The sequence below is a fragment of the Mesoplodon densirostris genome, chromosome 7, assembly GCF_025265405.1.
Source record: "Mesoplodon densirostris isolate mMesDen1 chromosome 7, mMesDen1 primary haplotype, whole genome shotgun sequence".
In the NCBI taxonomy this organism is placed as follows: domain Eukaryota; kingdom Metazoa; phylum Chordata; class Mammalia; order Artiodactyla; family Ziphiidae; genus Mesoplodon; species Mesoplodon densirostris.
The window spans coordinates 26891531-26912819 of record NC_082667.1 but is presented as its reverse complement, the minus strand read 5'-3'; the positions used below and the strand labels follow the sequence as shown (position 1 = coordinate 26912819).

General features: G+C 40.7%; 1 protein-coding gene across 3 annotated transcripts; it reads left to right on the top strand.

The window, feature by feature from the left end:
- On the top strand, nt 1-17008 carry PRRG4 (proline rich and Gla domain 4). 3 transcript variants are annotated; one of them, XM_060104048.1, is made up of 6 exons: nt 1-130; nt 825-937; nt 6236-6399; nt 7794-7842; nt 9124-9256; nt 13542-17008. In XM_060104048.1, the coding sequence occupies exons 2-6, from the start codon at nt 835-837 to the stop codon at nt 13774-13776; spliced, it is 684 nt and encodes a 227-aa protein (XP_059960031.1). In that variant the 5' UTR covers nt 1-130; nt 825-834; the 3' UTR covers nt 13777-17008. The 3 variants fall into 3 exon arrangements, with proteins under 3 accessions (XP_059960031.1, XP_059960033.1, XP_059960032.1); XM_060104050.1 differs by having other exon boundaries at nt 13519-13779; XM_060104049.1 differs by lacking the exon at nt 1-130 and adding an exon at nt 325-431.
- Nucleotides 17009-21289: the final 4281 nt, after the last annotated feature.

Genomic DNA, 21289 nt, shown 5'->3' with positions numbered 1-21289 from the left:
GCCAAGGCGGGGCCAGAACTGGCTACGGGCGGCCAGGCTAGCCCAGGGCTCAGGGCAGGAGCGGCGGCGGCGACAGCGACAGCGAGGGACGGCTCCCCGGACACGCCTGCCAACTGCCCGCCCGCCTCAGGTGAGCCGGCCCCCGGGAGGAGGAGCGCGGCCAGGTACTCCCAAGGAGCTGCTTCCTCCTTTCCCACAGCTCCGCGGCCTCCCGGGATCAAGGCTGGACCTGCTCCGCGCGTCCCCGTGCCGGCCAGGGCGGCGCTCCGCTGACCCCAGGCGCTTCCTCGAGCGTGCGGGCCACTCCGGCCCTGCGGAGAGCAAGGCGAGGGTTTTGGGGGCGCCGAGACGGAGGGTCTGGCGGCCGCAGGGACTACCCAAGCACGGGGCTCCGGCCCGGGAGCTGCTGGAACATGCGCCCGGAGCTGCAGGTGCGGGGCCCGGCGGCTCGGCCCCGACGGGGAATGGGCGACTCGGAGGGGGCCACCTCGGCGGACCGGGCTCGATACCAACGGAAAGCAGAGGGCGGCCGCGGCGATAGGTGCCCGCTCTGCCGTCGGCAGAGTCCGGAGGGTGGGGTGGGGAGGCGAGGGGTAGGGCGGAGGCGGCATTTGTCCCCGGGCACGCTCTCGGGGCCGCTTTCCGGGCGCGGGTCGGACGCCGGCGACCGAAACCGCGCGCGGGGCGCAGTCACGCGGTGGCTTTGAGCACAACAGGTAGGTGACTCAGTTCCCACAGGAACTCAAAGTGCTGAGCCGGGGCCTTTTTTGACGTGTTTTTTGTTGGTTGGTTGCTTATTTTGTTTGTTTCGGTTTGTTTGACAGTTGCCAGACTATGTTTACACTCCTGGTGCTACTCAGCCAACTGCGCATACTTACCTTCGCGTTCCCTCATCGCACAAGAAGTCCAGAGGAGTCTAGGCATGCGGGAGAAGAAGGTAAGCCTGGCTCCAAGTAAACCCTCCTGGAAACCCGACTCGGATTACAGAGCTCAAACCAGAAAGTGCAGTCTTTGAAACTACATGCCCCCATCAATCATGGAAACACTAAAATGTCCTTTAATTTGTGGTTTATTTGGTAATGTTGTGGTTTGTTATGTTAAGTGCAATTTATACACATTCATTTCTGTGAGTTACTTTTGCTAAGTATATATTTAAGATCAGGTTGGTGGTTAACTGAATGGAAAACCTATTTCAACTTCTGAAAATCAGTGAGTGCCATTTTTCTAGATGAAGCTATGTGGTAATTATAATGAGCATAATTCTTCCAGTTCTTCCTGGAAAGATGGACAGGGAGACCAGGATCTAGTCCAGATGTGTTAGGAGACTCTGGGCAATTTACTTAACCCCTTTCAGCTTGTAAAATGATGGGGGATGGGGAGTGGAATGATCTCTGAGGTCCTTTTTTACTTTTAAATGCCTGGTTATCTGAAGGTATGAGAAGATTAGGTTTGGGGCTTGCTAACCTAGAATTCCATACCTTGTGGACTCCAGGTCTTAGACTGATTCCTGCCCATATTTTGAAAGCCTAACCAGGAAAAATAGAAAAGAAAAAAAAATTGGCTTTCATTTCTCCCTGCGTAGTCATTGTGCTTCCCTACCCAGTGCCAGTGCTTTGGATCTACCTCTCCACACATTCCTGTCCCTTATTCATTCTCATCAGATCCTACTCTCGTTTCCTTTTGGGAAGGATCTGTTACACTAATACTCCTGGATGACTTATTAATGATTAATACAGCTTAGTGTCTCAAACCTTCTAGGAGTGTGTGTGTGTGTGTGTGTGTGTGTGTGTGTGTTAAGATAGGGCAGTATCTTAACCTGAAGGAATCAAACACTGACGGCAGAATTTTAGGCAATTGGATAGGCTAGCCAGTGGGATGGGGGAGATTTGGAAGGAAATCCTTCTTGGTGCCTCCCAAGTTGCACCACATATGTAAGTCCAATCATATATAAGGTGGATGATCCATACTCAGCAGGACCAGATGCTGATCTCCAGAATGCTTGTGAGTGTATTCATTCATTCACACGATACAGCATAAAAGACAGTCTCAAGGACATCACAAACTATGGAAGGAATTTAGAGATCATACTTGAGTGCAGAAGGCTGGAGATATCTGTGGGAAGTGTAAATGAAGAATCCTGTATATTTAAAAAGTTGATTTGTTCCGTAATAACCTCTTTATTAACATATACTATGTGCCAAGCCCTCTGCTAGGCACTGGAGATGTAGAAATGAAAGACTGTAATCCTGACCGGGAGGACTACTTCATCTAGTGGGAGAGGCAGGGTGTAAACTGATAATCTCCATAAACTCTATGACAGAAGTTAAAACAGAGAGTTTCAAGAGCAGAGGAAAGCGTGAGTTAGCAGTAACTCTGTCTCCGGAGAGTCATATGGCACAGAAGCCAGTGCTCTCTATCTGCAAATGAGATATAATAAATGTAGATATGAAAAGTAATTAGGAAAATAAAGGACCTTCAGCTGCATTCTGATAAAGCCCAAAGGTGGGGTTGAAATGACCTAAAAAGAATTTATTTAGAAAGCATGGGGAGACAGGAGAGAGAAGGAAAATGGAATATCTCAGTTGGTGGGCTTAAAATAGGGGAATGCACAGGTAACTTCCTAGGATGGTCTAAGACAGGAGACATGGAGATGGAAAGACAATCTGAGGAGGCAGATACCAAAGGGCAAAGGCCAGTGCATCCTTCAGCAATGGCCAGAGGGAAAATAGGAACTCTTGCTGGAAGTTCGGGATGCTCCAGGGGCAAGGAAGTTTGCCTCTTTCAATTAAAAGCAAATCCAGGGCCACTTAGAACCCAAATAACAAAGGACAGTGTTTCTCCTAAGATCATAAGGGAGGCAGGAAGATGTTTGATAAGGCACTGAAAGTCTAAGGTCAACCACGGACTGAATCAGAACTTTCACACTCAGGGAAGTGGTAAACAGCAGCCCCTCCTGGAGGGCATGTTTTATACATCAGTGAAGACTTTCGTTGGCATAAATATCATTTCAGGAGCAATAAAAATATTTATGACTCGCTTTTTAATTTTCCTTTTAAGTTGAAAGTCCCCTTTGGAGGGCAGGGTCAGTTTATAACTCAGATAACTGACTTGAATAGGAGACCAACAATGAGAAATTTGGCACTGCTTTTCTAGCCAATAAAATGTAAAGATCTGGGCATATCTGAGAAGTGGCAATACAGAGGCAGATTCTAATTCTCCATTCTGAAATTAGATTTCATGTAGTAAGTACAATATAGCTAAGTTAGGCAGGCTCAGAGTTACTTCATTACTGGTTTAATATTTTAAACCTATGCCAAGCTGAGTAACGGACTATATCTCTGAATTGCTTCAACTGGTAGAATTTAGGTCCAAGAGTTCCTTCCCGCTACAGGAAAGTCAAGTTCATTCATTTATTTTTGTAAGTAATTTTTTTGGCATCTCTATGTGTCAACATCCCTTGCTTTAATGGAACTTTCCTTCTAGCTAGGGGAACAGAGTGGTAACAAGTAAGTAAAGCATACAGAACACCAGATGGTGATAAGTGCTATGAAGAAAAACAAAGTATAGTAGGAGATGGGGATTGCCAGAGGTGGGTGAGTGGGGATGGGGTTCAAGGTAACGTTGAACAAAATCCTGAAGGAAGTGAGAGAGCAGAGTGAAAGAAGAAAGTTCTATTTAGAGGAAACAGCAAGTTCAAAGGCAGGAGAGAACCAGGCACACTGGAAACCAGTGTAGCTGTAGGGGACAAGGAGAGCCCTTAGAGCAGCCGTCCCCAACCTTTTTGGCACCAGTGACCGGTTTCGTGGAAGACAATTTTTCCACGGATGTTGCGGTGGATGGCTCAGGCAGTAATGCCAGTGATGGGGAGCGGAGCGGCAGATGAAGCTTCGCTCGCTGGCCCGCTGCTCACCTCCTGCTGTGCTGCCCGGATCCTAAGAGGCCTCAGACCGATAGTGGTCTGTGGCCCGGGAGTTGGGGACCCCTGCCTTAGAGGGCCATTGCAAGAATCCCAATGAGAGATGATGGAGACTTGGAAAATTTTGCATTCTGTCTCCATTAGGTGGTAGTGTAAAATCTACAAGAAGACAAAGAAGAACAAAAATATTTTATCACACTGATCTACCCTTTAGAATATTTCTCAAAACACCTATCACCAATGATCCCATTCTGGCTTCCCCCTTGGTTCAAATAGCTCATATGTGTTTTTTCTAACATAGAAATGAATACACTAGAATAGCACTGGCCAAGAAAAATAAAATACGAACCACATAAAAAATTAAAAATTTTCTAGAGCCATATTTTAAAAAGCAAAAAAAAGTGAAATTAATTTTAATTATGTAGTTAATTTAACTTAATATATCCAAAATATTTAACCCAGTATTTCCAAATATAAGCAATAGAAAGCACTGAGATATTTCATATTTTTTTTAAACCATGTCTTTGAAGTCCCCTGTGTATTTACACTTACAGCACATCTCAATTCACACTAGCCACATTTCAAGTGCTCAATAGCCATATGTGGCTAGTGGCTACTGTATTGGACAAATCCAGCTCTGTTAAGATTCAGACCTGCTTGGAAAAGTGATTGATTAGTAGGGAAAATATCTTGGCCAAGGTGTGACTGGTCTCAAAGGCTAAGAATAAATGGCCAACCTGAGGTCACTCTCTAATCAGTATTAGTCTTCCAGACTATGCACTGTCGTCAGTCTTTTAGTTTTTGGCTGCATTGGGTCTTATTTTTGGCTGCACGCGGGCTTTCTCTAGTTGCGGTGAGCGGGGGCTACTCTTCATTGCGGTGTGCAGGATTCTCATTGCAGTGGTTTCTCTTGTTGCACAGCCCGGGCTCTAGGCGCGTGGGCTTCAGTAGTTGTGATGCGTGGGCTCAGTAATTGTGGCTCGTGGGCTCTAGAACACAGGCTCTGTAGTTGAGGCATAGGCTTAGTTACTCTGCGGCACGTGGGATCTTCCCAGACCAGGGATCAAACCCATGTCCCCTGAATTGGCAGGCGGATTCTTAACCACTGCGCCACCAGGGAAGTCCCTGTCATCAGTCTTGATCCATCTTTCAGTTGCCCACTTTAATATATTCTTCCTGTAGTATTGGTTAGCAGTGAGAAATACCAACACTTTTAAATTCTTATAAGCAGTTGGGGTAGTTCTCAGAGAGTTTCTGAATTCCAGTCTCAGTAATATGATCTGGAGCAAGATCGCTTCAGCTTTGTGTGACACCAGAACAAGTTTGAAGTTTTCAGGTTTTGAAAACACTGCCTTGGTAGGATATTTTGGTTTTGTGTCAACCTGTGCTTAGCTATGGTGTTTACTTACCATTTACCTTCCCTACATGCACATGTAGACGGAGTCTTATAAAACTTTGTAGACACATGTTTAGGGGCTGAGTGGAGGGAGCTACTCCTTTGGGAGGGACTGAATGGTTTTTAATTAATCTTATAAGTAACTTATGATTTTATTAGCTTAGAAGTTTAAAAATTTTGGGTATAAACCTGATAGAACAATTTTAATATAAATGTATGAATTTATAATTTTAAAACATAAAGAGATCTTAGTTATAATTTAGTTCATATTCCCATTTTCCAAATGAGGAAATGGCAACCCAGGGACTTCCCTGGAGGTCCAGTGGTTAAGACTCCGTACTCCCAGTGCAGGGGACATGGGTTCGACCCCTGGTCAGGGAATTAAGATCCCACATGCCACACAGTGTGGCCAAAAAAAAACCAAAAAGTGTTTCAGGAAATGGCAACACAGAGATATAAGTGACTTATCCCAGAATATAGCTGATAGCTAAGCCAAATCAAAAATAAGAGTCTCTGTCTTCTAACTCTTAGTCCAGTACTCTGTCCATTACACCAGACTAATTTTTCTCAGTCAAGATAATAGGAAACCAATGCTTTAGAAATAGAATAGTCTGGCCTGTCATTTATTGGAAAAATAATTGTCTAGCGGGAAAAGTGATACTCAAATAATTTTTATTTATGCTGATAATTTTGGACATAATCTACTCAAGTATGTTCTGAAATTTTGTTAGTATCTGTATTTCATATTTAACAGGAATTATTTTTACTGATGATATTTCTTTTTGTCAGATTTTAAAACCACACAAGAAAGTTTGGTATAATTTAACCACATCAGAAGAACTATATGCTTTTACCATAATTAAAACAGGAATTTTCTGCCTTATTTTTTATCAGTGTTTGAAATCTTTCTATTGTTTTGCTAGTCTTTACATCAAAAGAAGAAGCAAACTTGTTCATACGTAGACACCTCCTATATAATAGATTTGATTTGGAGCTCTTCACTCCCGGTGACCTAGAAAGAGAATGCAGAGAAGAACTTTGTAATTATGAGGAAGCCAGAGAAATTTTTGTGGATGAAGATAAAACGGTAATTTGGTTGATGATGTTAATTGGCTAGACATCTATTAAATTGTACTTAAGAAAGTGGCACTTTCAGTCAGTAGAGATTATGTGCCTTAAATAAAATTCAGATTGTATACCTGTTATCTCTTTCTACTTTCTTATATTGTAATTAGCCCATTTAGACTTGGCTTTATACTTAACTGGGCTTATAGTAATTAGCAAATTATCAATTATGCTGTGATTTTCTGTGTTTAACATTATGATATTCAAAGACAATCACGAAGCAGAGTGAATTAAACTTCAGGATATCATCTGAGTTAGTTCTCTGACTCAGGCTTCAATCATTCAAGACTCAGAGCAATTTTTTCTATTAGGACTTACCATTTCTGATTACTGTATTTATATTTCAAGTACTTATTGATGACCCACTATGTGCCAAGTGCTCTGCTAGAGACTGAAGATAAGATATATGGTCCCTGCATTCAGGATTTTATTGCTTGGCAATAAACCTTTAGATGTTCTCCCTTAAAATATAATTAAATCCTATCTGTTAATCCTGAAAAGGTACAAAACAAACAGCCAGCACTGTCCCTGTTATAATCTGGCATATTCTTTAAGAATGACAAGTGACCCAGATTTTGCACTTTTGTAGATTAAATAACCCCAGCTCCTTTTCCCCTTCCTCAAGAATCCCATTTTACTCTTTGGTCAATAAGAACCTCTCTAGGTATCCTTTAAATGCAGGTGCTATTGAAACTTAGTTCTTTTTTCTTCCAAAATTGTGCCCAGATTCCATTCCCTGCTATTATCTGCTGCATCTATTAGAGAAGGGAAAGAAAGTCTACTCTGCGTTGTAGTTGTGCCTGTTGAAATTCTATTGTTTTTCACAAACCCATTTTCTAATTTTATCACAGTTCCTTAAAAATGGCTTCCATTCTCTCAAGTAACACTGAACTTAAACAGTCTCAGGAATGTCTTTCCAAATCAATAAATAACTTTCAATAACATTTCCTAGGAAACTGAGGGCTCACCTAATGTAGAAAAAAATCAGACTCCTTTTCAAACATGATAATGAGTCCCCTGCTTCAACTTCCACCTCTGCTACTTTCATCGACTCTCTAATGCGATAGTGTCCCCTGATGCCTGAGCGAGAGCTCTGGGCAGGTGAAGGGAGACTATCAGCACACAGTAGTGGAGAGCTAGCACTGGCAATAATCCCCTGACCAATTCCAGAGTTGGAAGAAACAGTGGTGGATGGCAGTACTTTATTAGAGTGAGCCACGCCCTCCAGCATGAATGAACTGGTATCCTACCTGTGGCACATGCCAAGCATTTACCACCCCTAGTCTAGGTCATTGAGACCAAATGAAATGATAATAAAGAAATTAAATAAACTTGGAAATTTTACCTTTCTCTTAGATGACATTTTGGCAAGAATATTCAATTAAAGGACCAACCACAAAATCAGGTAAGGCAAGAACTGATCAATTTTCATGTTTTTTCCCACCCTCTATCAGAGTACATTTTTAGTTTCATTGTTTGAGTTTGGTTGTTGCACAACATACATACCTTGTAAAGCCAAGGAAGATTTCTCAGTTATACACTGGGCTATCTAAGACAGAGAAGGCCACATTCATCTATTTACACACTGAAAATCAAGTTTGGTGAGATAGTAGGGAAATGAGATAATAGGCTTAATTCTATTTTAAACAGTTCAGCTAAGTCAAGACTTGCACAGAATAAAAGTAGAACTCTATTAGTTTCAAATAGTAAACTATTTTAATTTTTTTTTCTTTTTTACCATTACAAGTAAATGGAATACTTATGCTACTAGGTAAATTAGGGTTGTTAGGGAGAATTAAGTAACTCCTAGAGAGGGGAGAACCTTTATTTTATCTACATTTATCATCTAGCTGCTTTTTAGTCAGGTTTGTTTTGTTTTGTTTTGTTTGTGTTTGCCAGCTCTTTTTTTCATTCCCCCTAGGTAGGGCCCCAGCTATAGGGAGACTGTATTACATAGCTACACTGGAATTGCTTACTTCATTTATCTTAGTAGTTAATACCAAAATGTGTATAGTTGAACAAAGAACATGTTTATCCCGCTTAGTCTTGACTTTCGTCCATTTAATATAACATTTAAAATAAATGAAGCTGGGCTTCCCTGGTGGCGTAGTGGTTGAGAGTCCGCCTGCTGATGCAGGGGACATGGGTTCACGCCCCGGTCCAGGAAGATCCCACATGCCACGGAGCGGCTGGGCCCGTGAGCCATGGCCGCTGAGCCTGCGCGTCCAGAGCCTGTGCTCCGCAATGGGAGAGGCCACAACAGTGAGAGGCCTGCCTACCGCAAATAAATAAATAAATAAATAAATAAATAAATAAAGCAAATAAAGCAAATAAATAAATAAATAAATAAAAAATGAAGCTAAGGACTTCCCTGGCGGTCCAGTGGTTAAGACTCCATGCTTCCAGTGCAGAGGACACATGTTTGATCCCTGGTTGGGGATCCTGCATGCCGCACAGTGTGGTCAAAAACTTTAAAAAATTAAAAATAAATGAAGTCAGAACTAGGGCTTTTAGGAAGTGTATCTAAATGTTTTCTGGTCATGTCTGTAGCACAGACTTGTAAAAGTAATCAATATTAATTATTAGATGCTTAATAGCATGCTTACACCCAGCCTTGAATTTATTGAAATCATAGGTGGTGCTTTTCAGTTGTTATATTCATGTTATTTTAATGATTTATCTTAAGATGCTAACAGAGAGAAAATCGATGTTATGGGCCTTCTGACTGGACTAATTGCTGCTGGAGTATTTTTGGTTATTTTTGGATTACTTGGTTACTATCTTTGTATCACTAAGTGTAACAGGCAACAACATCCAGGGTAAGTACCAAATAAAAATATTTAATTCACTATTATACATTCTATACTGTCATTTTTAAATGGCTAAAAAAAATGGCTGCCTTTTTTTTTAAATACACTTTTGATTTTGGAATAATTTTAGATACACAGGAAAGTTACAAAGATAGCACAGAGAGTTCCCTTATATCCTTCACACAGCTCCCTCATTGCTAACATCTTATGTTACCATAGTACATTTGTAAAACTAACAAACCAACATTGGTACATTACTATTAACTGAGTTCCAGCACATTAGTAAAGCTTCATAAAGGCCATAATTGTTTGCATAATAGAATCTCAACATCCTTATTAGAATAAAAAGTTATTATCTTCTCTATTATCTTATCTGTAAGTATAGATGAGAAAGTGAAGAGCTAACCTTATTCAACAAAAAGTACCACATGCGAAACAGGCTATCGAAATTAATGCTTATATATCCCTATTTACACTTTCAAATTCTATGAAGAAGCTAATGATGGTAACCACGTGATAAAATGATTATGGAAATAGATAGTGGTGATGGTTGTACAACATTGTGAATATAATTAATACCATTGAATTGTACACTTGAAAATGGTTATAACAACAAATTTTATGTTACACGTATTTTACCATAATAAAAACTTTTTCTTTATTGTTAAGGTAAGAGTTTAGGGCAACAGATATGGAATTTAGATAAATCCATTGGAGGATAAAAGCTAAAGCCATGAGAGTAGGCAAGTTCTCTGAGTGTGATGCAAGGACAGAAGGCAAGTGACGGAGTCTTAAAAGATGCCCACAGTAAGCGTGCAGAGGAGGACATGCCAGCAAAGGGGGCAGAGGACAGGGGCAAAGTATAGTGTAATTCTATCCCCAGGCTGGAATTCCTCAACAACTCCCTGAGGCATTAATGTGATCATGGGCAGGGACTAAGGAGATTGTCTGAGACTTCTGTAAATCTTATAAAATTTTGAAAAGTGAGAGAAGATAAGGAAAATTTTGTGCAATTTTTCTTAAACCACTATTTTTTTTTGGTACGCAGGCCTCTAACTATTGTGGCCTCTCCCATTGCGGAGCACAGGCTCTGGACGCACAGGCTCAGCGGCCATGGCTCACGGGCCTAGCCGCTCTGCAGCATGTGGGATCTTCCCGGACTGGGGTATGAACCCATGTCCCCTGCATTGGCAGGCGGACTCTCAACCACTGCGCCACCAGGGAAGCCCCAAGCCACTATGTTTTAAGCTGAGAGGCTCCCCTTACTTAACAGACGGGAAATGAGCAAGTTCTTCCTGCTTTCTAGGGCTTTTGACTAAGATTTTATTCAATATGTCCTTCTCCACAAGCTGCAGCATACCCGGAAACTCACAGGTTAATGAAGAAATTGGAAAATATGCCTTCAAAGACTCTCCTTTTATCTTTCCTTCTTTTCCACCCCATTTATAGTATTTTCCCCAAAAAGTCCCTGTGTGCCCTCACATTTAATAATTTCCCTCAAGGTCTGTGAGCACAACCATTGTTCAGTGTCCTCATGCTCGACATTGTCTTCTCTCTTCTTTCTGGTTTTTCTTCATTTTTCTACTTTTCTGCACCACTACACCTTCTTACCTTATGCCTTTTTTCTCTGAAACCTTCTAGCTTCTTTCCTGCATGAGGTTAGAAGCAGAATTCAAAGACACAGGGAATAAAGAGGTGCCATTATTATGCATATTTTCTATGTAATTATAAAATTTTGAAAACCTGGATATCTCTTATTTTATTTATTTTTATTATTTTTATTTATTTATTTTTTTGCTGTATGCGAGCCTCTCACTGCTGTGGCCTCTCCTGTTGCGGAGCACAGGCTCCGGACGCGCAGGCTCAGCGGCCATGGCTCACGGGCCCAGCCGCTCCACGACATGTGGGATCTTCCCGGACCGGGGCACGAACCCGCGTCCCCTGCATCGGCAGGCGGACTCTCAACCACTGCGCCACCAGGGAAGCCCCATCTCTTATTTTAAAAGTTTAGTTATACTTAATGTTAGTACAGTATAATGCTGTACTGTTTACAGGTCATTTTTACATCTACTGTCTCACATGTTCTGTCTCACAGAAACCCTTTATAGGAGACATTTCAAACTAGGTTAACCAGACATTCACTTGTGTTAAGATTAACTTTTAAATACTTAGTGAAGTACCGTTCATCAATTGTCCCAAGAAATTCTTGCAGCAGAGTTATGTGTTCTCTTTCTACATTTTGCAAGTCTGGAAGTGGGGGAAGGGTGAGGAATATTTGAAAAAGAAAAGAGTAAAAAATAAGATCATTGTTAGAATAGTTTGTCTCATTCCTCTGTAAAAACATGCCAAGAAATGGGAAACAAGATCTTTTCATTTCTTAGTCCCTATATTTTATGGAGGAAAATAGGCATAATATAATGCTGTCAGCTTATTTGAGATGTTCCTGGTGCATACTTTCTGATTTCAATCATGTAAGAAATCACTGTGGAGACACTTAATGACTTTAATATAATTATACTGTTCCTGTAACTTAAATTTTGAAGGTCAACATGGAAAAATTCATTTCTTCAAATAAAACATCTGTCTCTCCTGTTTCCTATAAACAAACAAGTAGAACTTTTCGTCACAAGCTAATGAATGTGGCAAGTGACAAGCCTACCATGAATACATTCCAGATTTCTGACAGAGGAGGAATTGTGTTGACTCCTCTAAGTAAACTTCTGAGGCTATCAGTCACCTCTCAACTATTGAAGGGCTGATTATCCAGTTCCTAGATTTACACAGATTTTTTTTCTTCTCTTCTCTCTGCAATTTTCCTCTGTCCTTCCATCCAATTCCAGATCTCATTATAACCTCCAAAGGAAAAGGCATTCTAAGGGGCAAACTGATTGATTTAGTTTGCAAAAGTTTGCAGTATATTGGGTCTGCTAAGCTGTCTCTTATTGGGAAGAATACTGTAAATATTGACTAGATGTTGGGGATTACCTATACATTTTAATTATCTTATTAGTCATAACTATAATAGGTTAATTTATGCCTAGATGCTTCATAGGCAGCCAACTTCACAGTCTAAACAGATCAATTTACTAATGTCTGAATTTTAATTTGTAATTCACAAGTGAGAAGGGAAAATGTAGTTTCAAAACACCAGACCTGTGTTGCCTTTCAAATTTCATTGGCTGGTGGTGTAGGTGACAGAGTTTTGTGAAAACAGTGGCCATATTGAACTAGGCCATGTTTTTTTTTTAATTAAAAAAATTTTTTTTGTAATTGTTGGACTTAAATCAATGGAGATCAATGGGGAAAAGATAATAATCTGAGAAAGGGAACAGTACAGGTGAAACCACAGAGATAGACCAGAGAATTCATTGCACATACAGAGGAGAGTAAAGAGGCTACCTTGGCAAGAGCAGAGAGCTATAAAATAAAGTGAGGCCAGAATAAGGGAGGCTTTGAAAAGGAGGCACAGGAGTTAGAACTTGATTCAGTAGAAAGTAGGCTGCAGGTTAGACTTTTGCGGAGAAGAATGATATGATAGAAGTCCTGTTTAGGAGGGATGGCCCAGGCAGCAGGGATTCAATGGGGAACAGAGGAGAGAGAGACGGGCATCCCTGTTGTGATTATCTCTGTGGCATCAATTTCCTAGGCTTGGAGTTATGCTGCCTTTCAACAAAGCCTGGATTTGGTTTCACACCATACTTTGAGAAAATTTTAATTCAGGAGCAGGAGAAAAAGGGAATTCACGTGTTTTGACAACAGAATAAAAGTAGGACTTGCCAAGGACTTGTTACAGTGTTCCAGACATTGCTTAGCTGCTTTACATAAGACATCTTTCTCAATCCACACAAAACATCTCTGTTGAGGTAGCTATTGTCATCCCCATTGTGTAGAGGAGGAAAGCTGAGTTAGGTTACCTTGCCTCTGGTCACATAGCTATGAAATGACAAGATCCTGTTTCTTACGCATGACTGACTTCAAAGTTCTTGATTTTTCCATTATATCAAGATTCTTTCAGAGTTTATGGGTAAAATAAAACTGTTGTTATATTAATAAGTCAGGTTCAGGGACTTCCCTGGTGGTCTGGTGGTTAGGATTCAGTGCTTTCACTGCCATGGACCGGGTTCAGTTCCTGGTTGGGGAACTGTGATCCCACAAGCCACGCAGCACGGCCAAAAAAATTAAAACAATAAAAATAAATTGGGTTCACCTTTATCAAAATGGTTGGATTTTTTAATATTGCCATCTTAACCTAAAAATGCTGCCTTTCCTAGACCTCAATGCTGTCTCTGTTTAGTTCTTCAGCCACCTACGCAAGAAGCGGCAGACACACTCCCTCCATCATTTTCAGAAGACCTGAGGAGGCTGTCTTGTCTCCATTGCCACCTTCAGTGGAGGACACAGGGTTACCTTCTTATGAACAGGCAATGGCACTGACCAGAAAACACAATGTTTCACCGCCACCACCATATCCTGGGCCAGCAAAAGGGTTTAGGGTATTTAAAAAATCTATGTCACTCCCATCTCACTAAGCCCACCTTGTTGTCTTCGTGATATAGGACATTCACATTATTTAAATGGTTTGTTTTCCCTGAACCAAAAAGACATGTCAATTCAGCCCTTTATGACAAACTGCAGAGAGTAAAGGAGGAATAAGCACGTGTACTATGCCACTGGAGATCTGTTAGCATCCTGGACCTGAACTTGATCATAATCAGCTGGATAAGGAACTTTGTATCTTTGCAGTTAAGAAGAGAGCACTTTTTTGTTCCTTTTAATGGTTCAAAAAATCTGTTATGGATGTCACAGCTACAACTGGGATATCTGTATCCTCTGTACAGAAAAAGTTTGTAGATTTCTTGTATTGAATACTAAAAAGGTAAGAATTTCTAATTGTTAGATTATCCCAAGTCATAATATTTGACCTACTCTTTTTTTAGGATTTCTTTTTGTTTGGAAATACTTCACAGAATTTGGCATTTAAATATAAATTGGTGGCCTTTATATAATCACTTGTTTTTTTATTTTAAATTATTGCATAGCATTCACCATATTTTGCACGTTTTTATTATGAACTCTTGCTATCAGTCATGTTTTATTATGGGGAGTGGGGTCAATAGTTTTCTTTAAAAAAAAAAACAAAACAAACACTTGCTAGAGAGTTAGTTCTTCAGAGGGAACAGGGTTGCAATGTTACGGATTTGCAAGGGTTGTTATACCACCAAATAAAGATACAGGCCTCAAATCTAGGAGTGACAACTTGATAAGTTGTGCATATTAATGATGAGTAGACACACCCATTTTCATTGTTACGTTATCTGTATCTGACTATAACTATTAATCTGGAAAATTTGTTGAATTTTATAAATAATAGTTTGAGAACCTGGAAGAAGTAACTTACTTTTCTGCTATCAAAATAATATTGATTAAAGTTACCAGCAACCCCCTGTATCTCTTAATGTCTAGACACAGAACACCATAGGTAATCATTTTGACCTATATTTTGTATTTTCTTCTAATTGTATATATGACCAATCTCCCCTTAAGAACATAGTAGAGTATAAGCTATAAACTTCTAGAATGAATGTTTGTGCACAAATTTATTTGAGTGGGTGTGTACGTATATGTGAATTTGTTTCCTCTTTGCAGGAGCTCAAAAAAAAAACCATACTCCTGAGAAATAGAAAATTCTGTTCTTTATGTTTTTTGCCAGGCGTTGCTTTTTTCCTATTTAAGACCATTTATAAAATTGTATTTTGTTTTATAATTTTTACAGAGGTGAGATTAAAACTCACATGCATTTGATAATTCCTTCCAAATTAAATGTTTAGAAAATATAAATCATATTATACTGTGTGTTTGGGTGTATGTCTCTCTTTTAAGACAGCATGATCTTAATGCAGATAAAAGAAAGATCTTAATCATTATAGACTGCTACAGACTTTACCTTTTATATTTTCAGAGTCTCTTTGGTTGCGTGTTACAAAGAAATCATCTGGCAACATTTAGATATAATTAGGAAGAAGTCTTTTTAAAGTCACCTACATTACCTATAAAAATTTTACTATTTGTCATACCTTGCCTTACATAAGCACTTTTTCTCATGTAACTTTGCACTTTGCCCTTATTTTAATCCTCTTTAAAAGGTCGGAGGCAAACTCTATTCACTTTAGCAATCACACTGAGGCATAGAAGGATAGCTTGACCAAAATCTAACATGTTGATGAGAGCTAGGTTTAGAATGAGCAAGCACACTTTTCTAGGCCCATCTCATACCTATAGAATTACACTGTCTCAAATTATGAAATTATAAAATAGAGACAATTCTAAGTCTGTATGAGAAATGTATAAACATTTGTCATATATACATAAATGTATATAGGTGCATATATTACATATCTGTATATGTATTCCCACACATGTGCTTCTTAGGATGAATAAAAATATAAGATATGATATATCTTTTATTGAATCACAATTTGAAATATTCCATGAACTTGTTTACTCCCATTGACTCACAAGAATCTAACTGCAAATCTAGCTTCAGAGCCTGTGACAACCCCTGTCACCCCAGCAGTAGCCTAGATTTGTCATGTGCCATCATTAAGTGTGAAACTTGCTCTGACTTGAACAAATCTAGAATTTATCATTAAGATAATGAAATAACTGGTATTTGTAGAGCATCCAATGTTGAGCTCATAATACTTTAAATATAAAAAAGAAAATGTGATAGAACCATAATCAACAAATACTTATAATAATTAAAAGGAAAATATCAATATAAAATTATTGACACATTTCTGTCCCATTCAAGCTTTTCTATTCCTTGTATACTTTTGGTGGTGGGTTTTCTGGTTTGATTAATTTGTTTTGTTTGTGCTTCTTCCCTGGGTAACTGATTAGTGTTAACCATTAAATCTATTTTTGACACAAAGCTTTCTAGTTAGGTAGATCAGTTTTCCCCTCTATCACAATCAGGAAATGAATGTAATATGGGTATGAAAAGGGAATAAACCTAGAAAAAGACAAATACACATTAATAGGGTTATGCCTTCAGTAGGCTAGATAATTCTACACAGAATATTCTCTTTTCAAGATGAAAAAAATCAAAGAGAGCACAAATTATGACTGTGTCAAAGTTTTGCATCTGTTAATATTGTGCCCTCTGAGTGATTATACAGAGCTGGGTGATAATTCTCAGAACAATTAAAAACTAGAGCAACAGCGTCCTCTGTGTCTGGTTTCCTGTTTGCCTATAAAATTCTAATCATTTTTTCCTATTTCTCAGATAAGTTATGTATGTGTGTACTTTTCCTATATGTACAAGAGAATTTTTTAGTGAGAAAAAGTTTGTTAGTGCTGTTTAAAAGCTTAATTTCATATTATTCATTTTCCTTTTGTTCTAACTGAATGTGAAATAAATTAGTTACCAGTTTGATTTGAAATGTTGTATGTGACATTTATACTACTAGAAGAGTGTCTAGAATTTCTGTAATTTTTTTAAAAACTAGATTCTTTTGTAGATCCTGCCTGTGTAGCATTTGGAACACTATGACATATAATGATGCCTTCAATCTTCTGTATTGTGTCTTTCCTTCAACATTTTTTGTTGTTTACAGATGTTTCCCTAACAGTTCAAGAGTTTAAGGCAATTCAGTACAAATTTATCAGCATTTTCATTATCTGGAAAAAGCAACCCATTTTTTGAATACATATTTTTCCTACAGGTTTGATTATATTTTGGTTTTAACGGATTTGTTATCACAGACACTGTTTATACATGTGAATAAACTTTATGCTAAGTAAATATTTGTTGTTTGTTTCAATTAAATATTCTTCTTCATATAGTGGCATATAATTATATGAGTTAAATGTGAACAACATGTTGCATGTTTTCAAAACAATGTTTACAGCATGGTATTGCTGTATGTATCTTTCACCCAGTGGTGCTAGCTTTCTATTTAAACAGTTTAGTTGCAGTTGTGAAAGTGCAATATTCCTTAACACTGTTTTAATATTTAATATGTTGTTTGCGGCAAATTTATAATATATTACTCCTTAAAACTGAATTTACTTCTGTGACCTATATCTATACATAAATCAAAAATCAAAAATATATAGTAATGTTATACTAAATTATAGGAGTAATAGTACCCCCAACTTAAGAGAAACACAAGTAATACTATGTATCATACACATAAATAAACTGATTATTATTAAACATAACTTCATGTTCAACATTTAGACCACCTTAAACTTTTTTATTCAATTGAACAATCCATAAATGTTAATACTTATACTCCTTAAAATTACTTTAATCAAGGAAATGAGAAAACAAGGTAGTGACTAGGAGAAAACATTTGCAAAAGACACATCTGATAAAGGACTGTTATCCAAATTATACAAAGAAGTCTCAAAATTCAACGATAAGAAAACCAACAACCCGATTTAAAAAATGGGCAGAAGACTTGAACAAATACCTCACCAAAAAAGATATTTAGGGGCTTCCCTGGTGGCGCAGTGGTTGGGAGTCTGCCTGCCGATGCAGGGGACGTGGGTTCGTGCCCCGGTCCGGGAGGATCCCGCATGCTGCAGAGAGGCTGGGCCCGTGAGCCATGGCCGCTTGGCCTGCGTGTCTGGAGCCTGTGCTCTGCGGCGGGAGAGGCCACGGCAGTGAGAGGCCCGCATATCACACACACAAAAATATTTAGGTGACAAGTAAGCATATGAAAACATGTCCAACAGTGTGTCATTGGAGAATTGCAAATCAAAACAACAAAGAGATACACACCTATTAAAATGGCCAAAATCCAGAACTGACAACATTAAATGTTGGTGAGGATGTGGAGCAAAATGAACTCTCATTCACTGCTGGTTGGAATGCAAAATGGTACAGCCACTTTGGAAGACAGTCTGGCAATTTCTTATAAAACTAAACATACTTTTACCATTTGATCCAGCAATGATGCTCCCTGGTACTTACCCAAATGGGTTGAAAACTTATGTCCACACAGAAACCTGCATATGGATGTTTATAACAGCCTGACTTATAATTGCCAGAACTTGAAAGCAACCAAGTTGTCCTTCAGTAGGTGAATAAACTGTGGTACATTCAGATAATGGAATATTATTCATTGCTAAAAAGAAATGAGCTATCAAGACATGAAAAGACCATAGTGGAAACTTGGATGAATGTTACTAAGAGAAAAAAGCCAATCTCAAAAGGCGACAAACTATGATTCCAACTATATGACATTCTAGAATTGGCAAAACTATAGAGGTATAAAAAGATCAGTGGTTGTCAGGGATTGGGTGAGGGGGTGGGTGTGGAGTATGAATAGGTAGAGAACAGAGGATTTTTAGGGCAGTGAAACTACTCTGTATGATACTGTAATGGTGGATGCATGTCATTATACATTTGTCCAAACCCATAGAATGTACAGCATGAAGAGTGAACCATAATGGACTTTAGCTGATAATGATGTGTCAATGTAGGTTTATCAATTATAATGAATGTACCACTATGATGTGGGATATTGATAGTGGGAGAGGTTGTTCATGTGTGGGGATGGGGTATATGTGAACTCTCTATAGTTCCCACTCAATTTTGCTCTGAACTGCTCTAAAAAGTAAAGTTTATTAATAAAAAAAATTACTTTTAAGAGGAAAAGTTTTCTTAGGGCCAACTGAAAGTTTTTGTTTTTGTTTTTGTTTTTGTTTTGCGGTATGCGGGCCTCTCACTGTTATGGCCTCTCCCGTTGATGGAGCACAGGCTCCGGACTTGCAGGCTCAGCGGCCATGGCACAAAGGCCTAGCCGCTCCGTGGCATGTGGAAACTTCCTGGACCGGGGCACGAACCCGTGTCCCTTGCATCGGCAAGCGGACTCTCAACCACTGTGCCACCAGGGAAGCCCAAGTTTTTTTTAAAAAATACTTCCTTATATTCTTTTGAAGAGTAGGAAAAAAAGAGTGTATTGTTTTCGTTATCATTTTTATGTAATATTTAACTAGGTGAAGTCTATAAGTAAAATTTCAAGAAATTCAAAAATATATCCTTGGGGGCTTCCCTGGTGGCGCAGTGGTTAAGAGTCCGCCTGCCGATGCAGGGGACACGGGTTCGTGCCCTGGTCCGGGAGGATCCCACATGCCGCGGAGCGGCTGGGCCCATGAGCCATGGCCGCTGAGCCTGTGCGACCGGAGCCTGTGCGTCCGGAGCCTGTGCTCCGCAACGGGAGAGGCCACAACAGTGAGAGGCCCGCGTAACGTAAAAAAATAAAATAAAATAAATAAATATATATATCCTTGGACTTCCCTGGTGGCACAGTGGTTAAGAATCTGCCTGCCAATGCAGGGGTTCCGGGTTCAAGCCCTGGTCGGGGAAGATCCCACATGCCGTGGAGCAAGTAAGCCCATGTGCCACAACTACTGAGCCTGTGCTCTAGAGACCTTGAACCACAACTACTGAGCCAGCCCCCCATACCGCGGTGCAACTAAGCCCATGTGCCACAACTACTGAGCCTGTGTGCCACAACTACTGAAGCCCACGTGCCTAGAGCCCATGTTCCGCAGCAAAGAGAAGCCACCACAGTGAAGAGCCCGTGCACCACAACAAAGAGTAGACCCGGCTTGCCGTAACTAGAGAAAGCCCGCACGCAGCAATGAAGACACAGCACAGAAAAAAAAAAAAACCAATATATGAATCTCTAAAAAAAAATGTTATAAAATATATGTATATATCTCCTAGATTTTGATTGCTGTGACAAGATAATGAAACACAGACACAAACTCTAAAAAAGGTGGAATAGCCACATTTCATCTAAAGATAGAATCTGTCCTAACAGCTTATTAAATATGCTTAAGAAGGAGAACTTTGAGGGCTAAAACCACAGAGATTTGGAAGGTGAAGGTGATTAGAAATGTCCTTACACTTCCGGGTAAGATGGCGGAAGAGTAAGACGCGGAGATCACCTTCCTCCCCACGGATACACCAGAAATACAGCTACACGTGGAACAACTCCTACAGAACACCTACTGAACGCTGGCAGAAGACCCCAGACCTCCCAAAAGGCAAGAAACTCCCCACATACCTGGGTAGGGCAAAGCGGAGAGATCCCCACACAGAGGATCGGTGCCGAGCGACACTCACCAGCCCGAGAGGCTTGTCTGCTCGCCCGCTGGGGCGCGCAGCGCTGGAAGCTGAGGCTCGGGCTTCGGTCAGAGCGCAGAGAGAGGACTGGGGCTGGCGGCGAGAACTCAGCCTGAAGGGGGCTAATGTGCCACAGCTAGCCGGGAGGGAGTCCGGGAAAACTCTGGAGCTGCCGAAGAGGCAAGAGACTTTTTCTTCCCTCTTGGTTTCCTGGTGCGCGAGGAGAGGGGATTAAGAGCGCTGCTTAAAGGGGCTCCACAGACGGGCGTGAGTCGCGACTGAAAGCGCGGAGCCCAGTGACGGGCGTGGGACGCTGGGGCTGCTGCTGCCGCCGCCGAGAAGCCTGTGTGCGAGCGCAGGTCACTGCCCACACCGCCCTTCCGGGAGCCTGTGCAGCCCGCCACTGCCGGGGTCCCGGGATCCAGGGGCGGCTTCCCTGGGAGAACGCACAGCGCGCCTCGGGCTGGTGCAACGTCACGCCGACCTCTGCCGCTGCAGGCTCGCCCCGCACTCCGTGCCCCTCCCTCCCGCCCGGCCTCAGTGAGCCAGAGTCCCCGAAGAGGCTGTTCCTTTAACCCTGTCCTGTCTGAGCAAAGAACAGACGCCCTCCGGCGACCTACACGCAGAGGCGGGGCCAAATCCAAAGCTGAGACCGAGGAGCTGTGAGAACAAAGAAGAGAAAGGGAAACCTCTCCCAGCAGCCTCAGAAGCAGCGGATTAAAGCTCCACAATCAACTTGATGTACCCTGCATCTGTGGAATACATGAATAGACAACACATCATCACAAACTGAGGAACCCGGAGTCAGTGCTGTGCCTCTGAGGTGGGAGAGCCAACTTCAGGACACTGGTCCACAAGAGACCTCCCAGCTCCACATAATATCAAACGGCAAAAATCTT

What these genes read in the sequence shown, in the direction of transcription:
- PRRG4 (XM_060104048.1), top strand. Translation starts at nt 835, where the DNA reads ATGTTTACACTCCTGGTGCTACTCAGCCAACTGCGCATACTTACCTTC. An exon ending in TAGGCATGCGGGAGAAGAAG is followed by an intron (nt 938 to 6,235) that starts GTAAGCCTGGCT and finishes TTGTTTTGCTAG; the next exon opens with TCTTTACATCAAAAGAAGAA. An exon ending in AACAGGCAACAACATCCAGG is followed by an intron (nt 9,257 to 13,541) that starts GTAAGTACCAAA and finishes GTCTCTGTTTAG; the next exon opens with TTCTTCAGCCACCTACGCAA.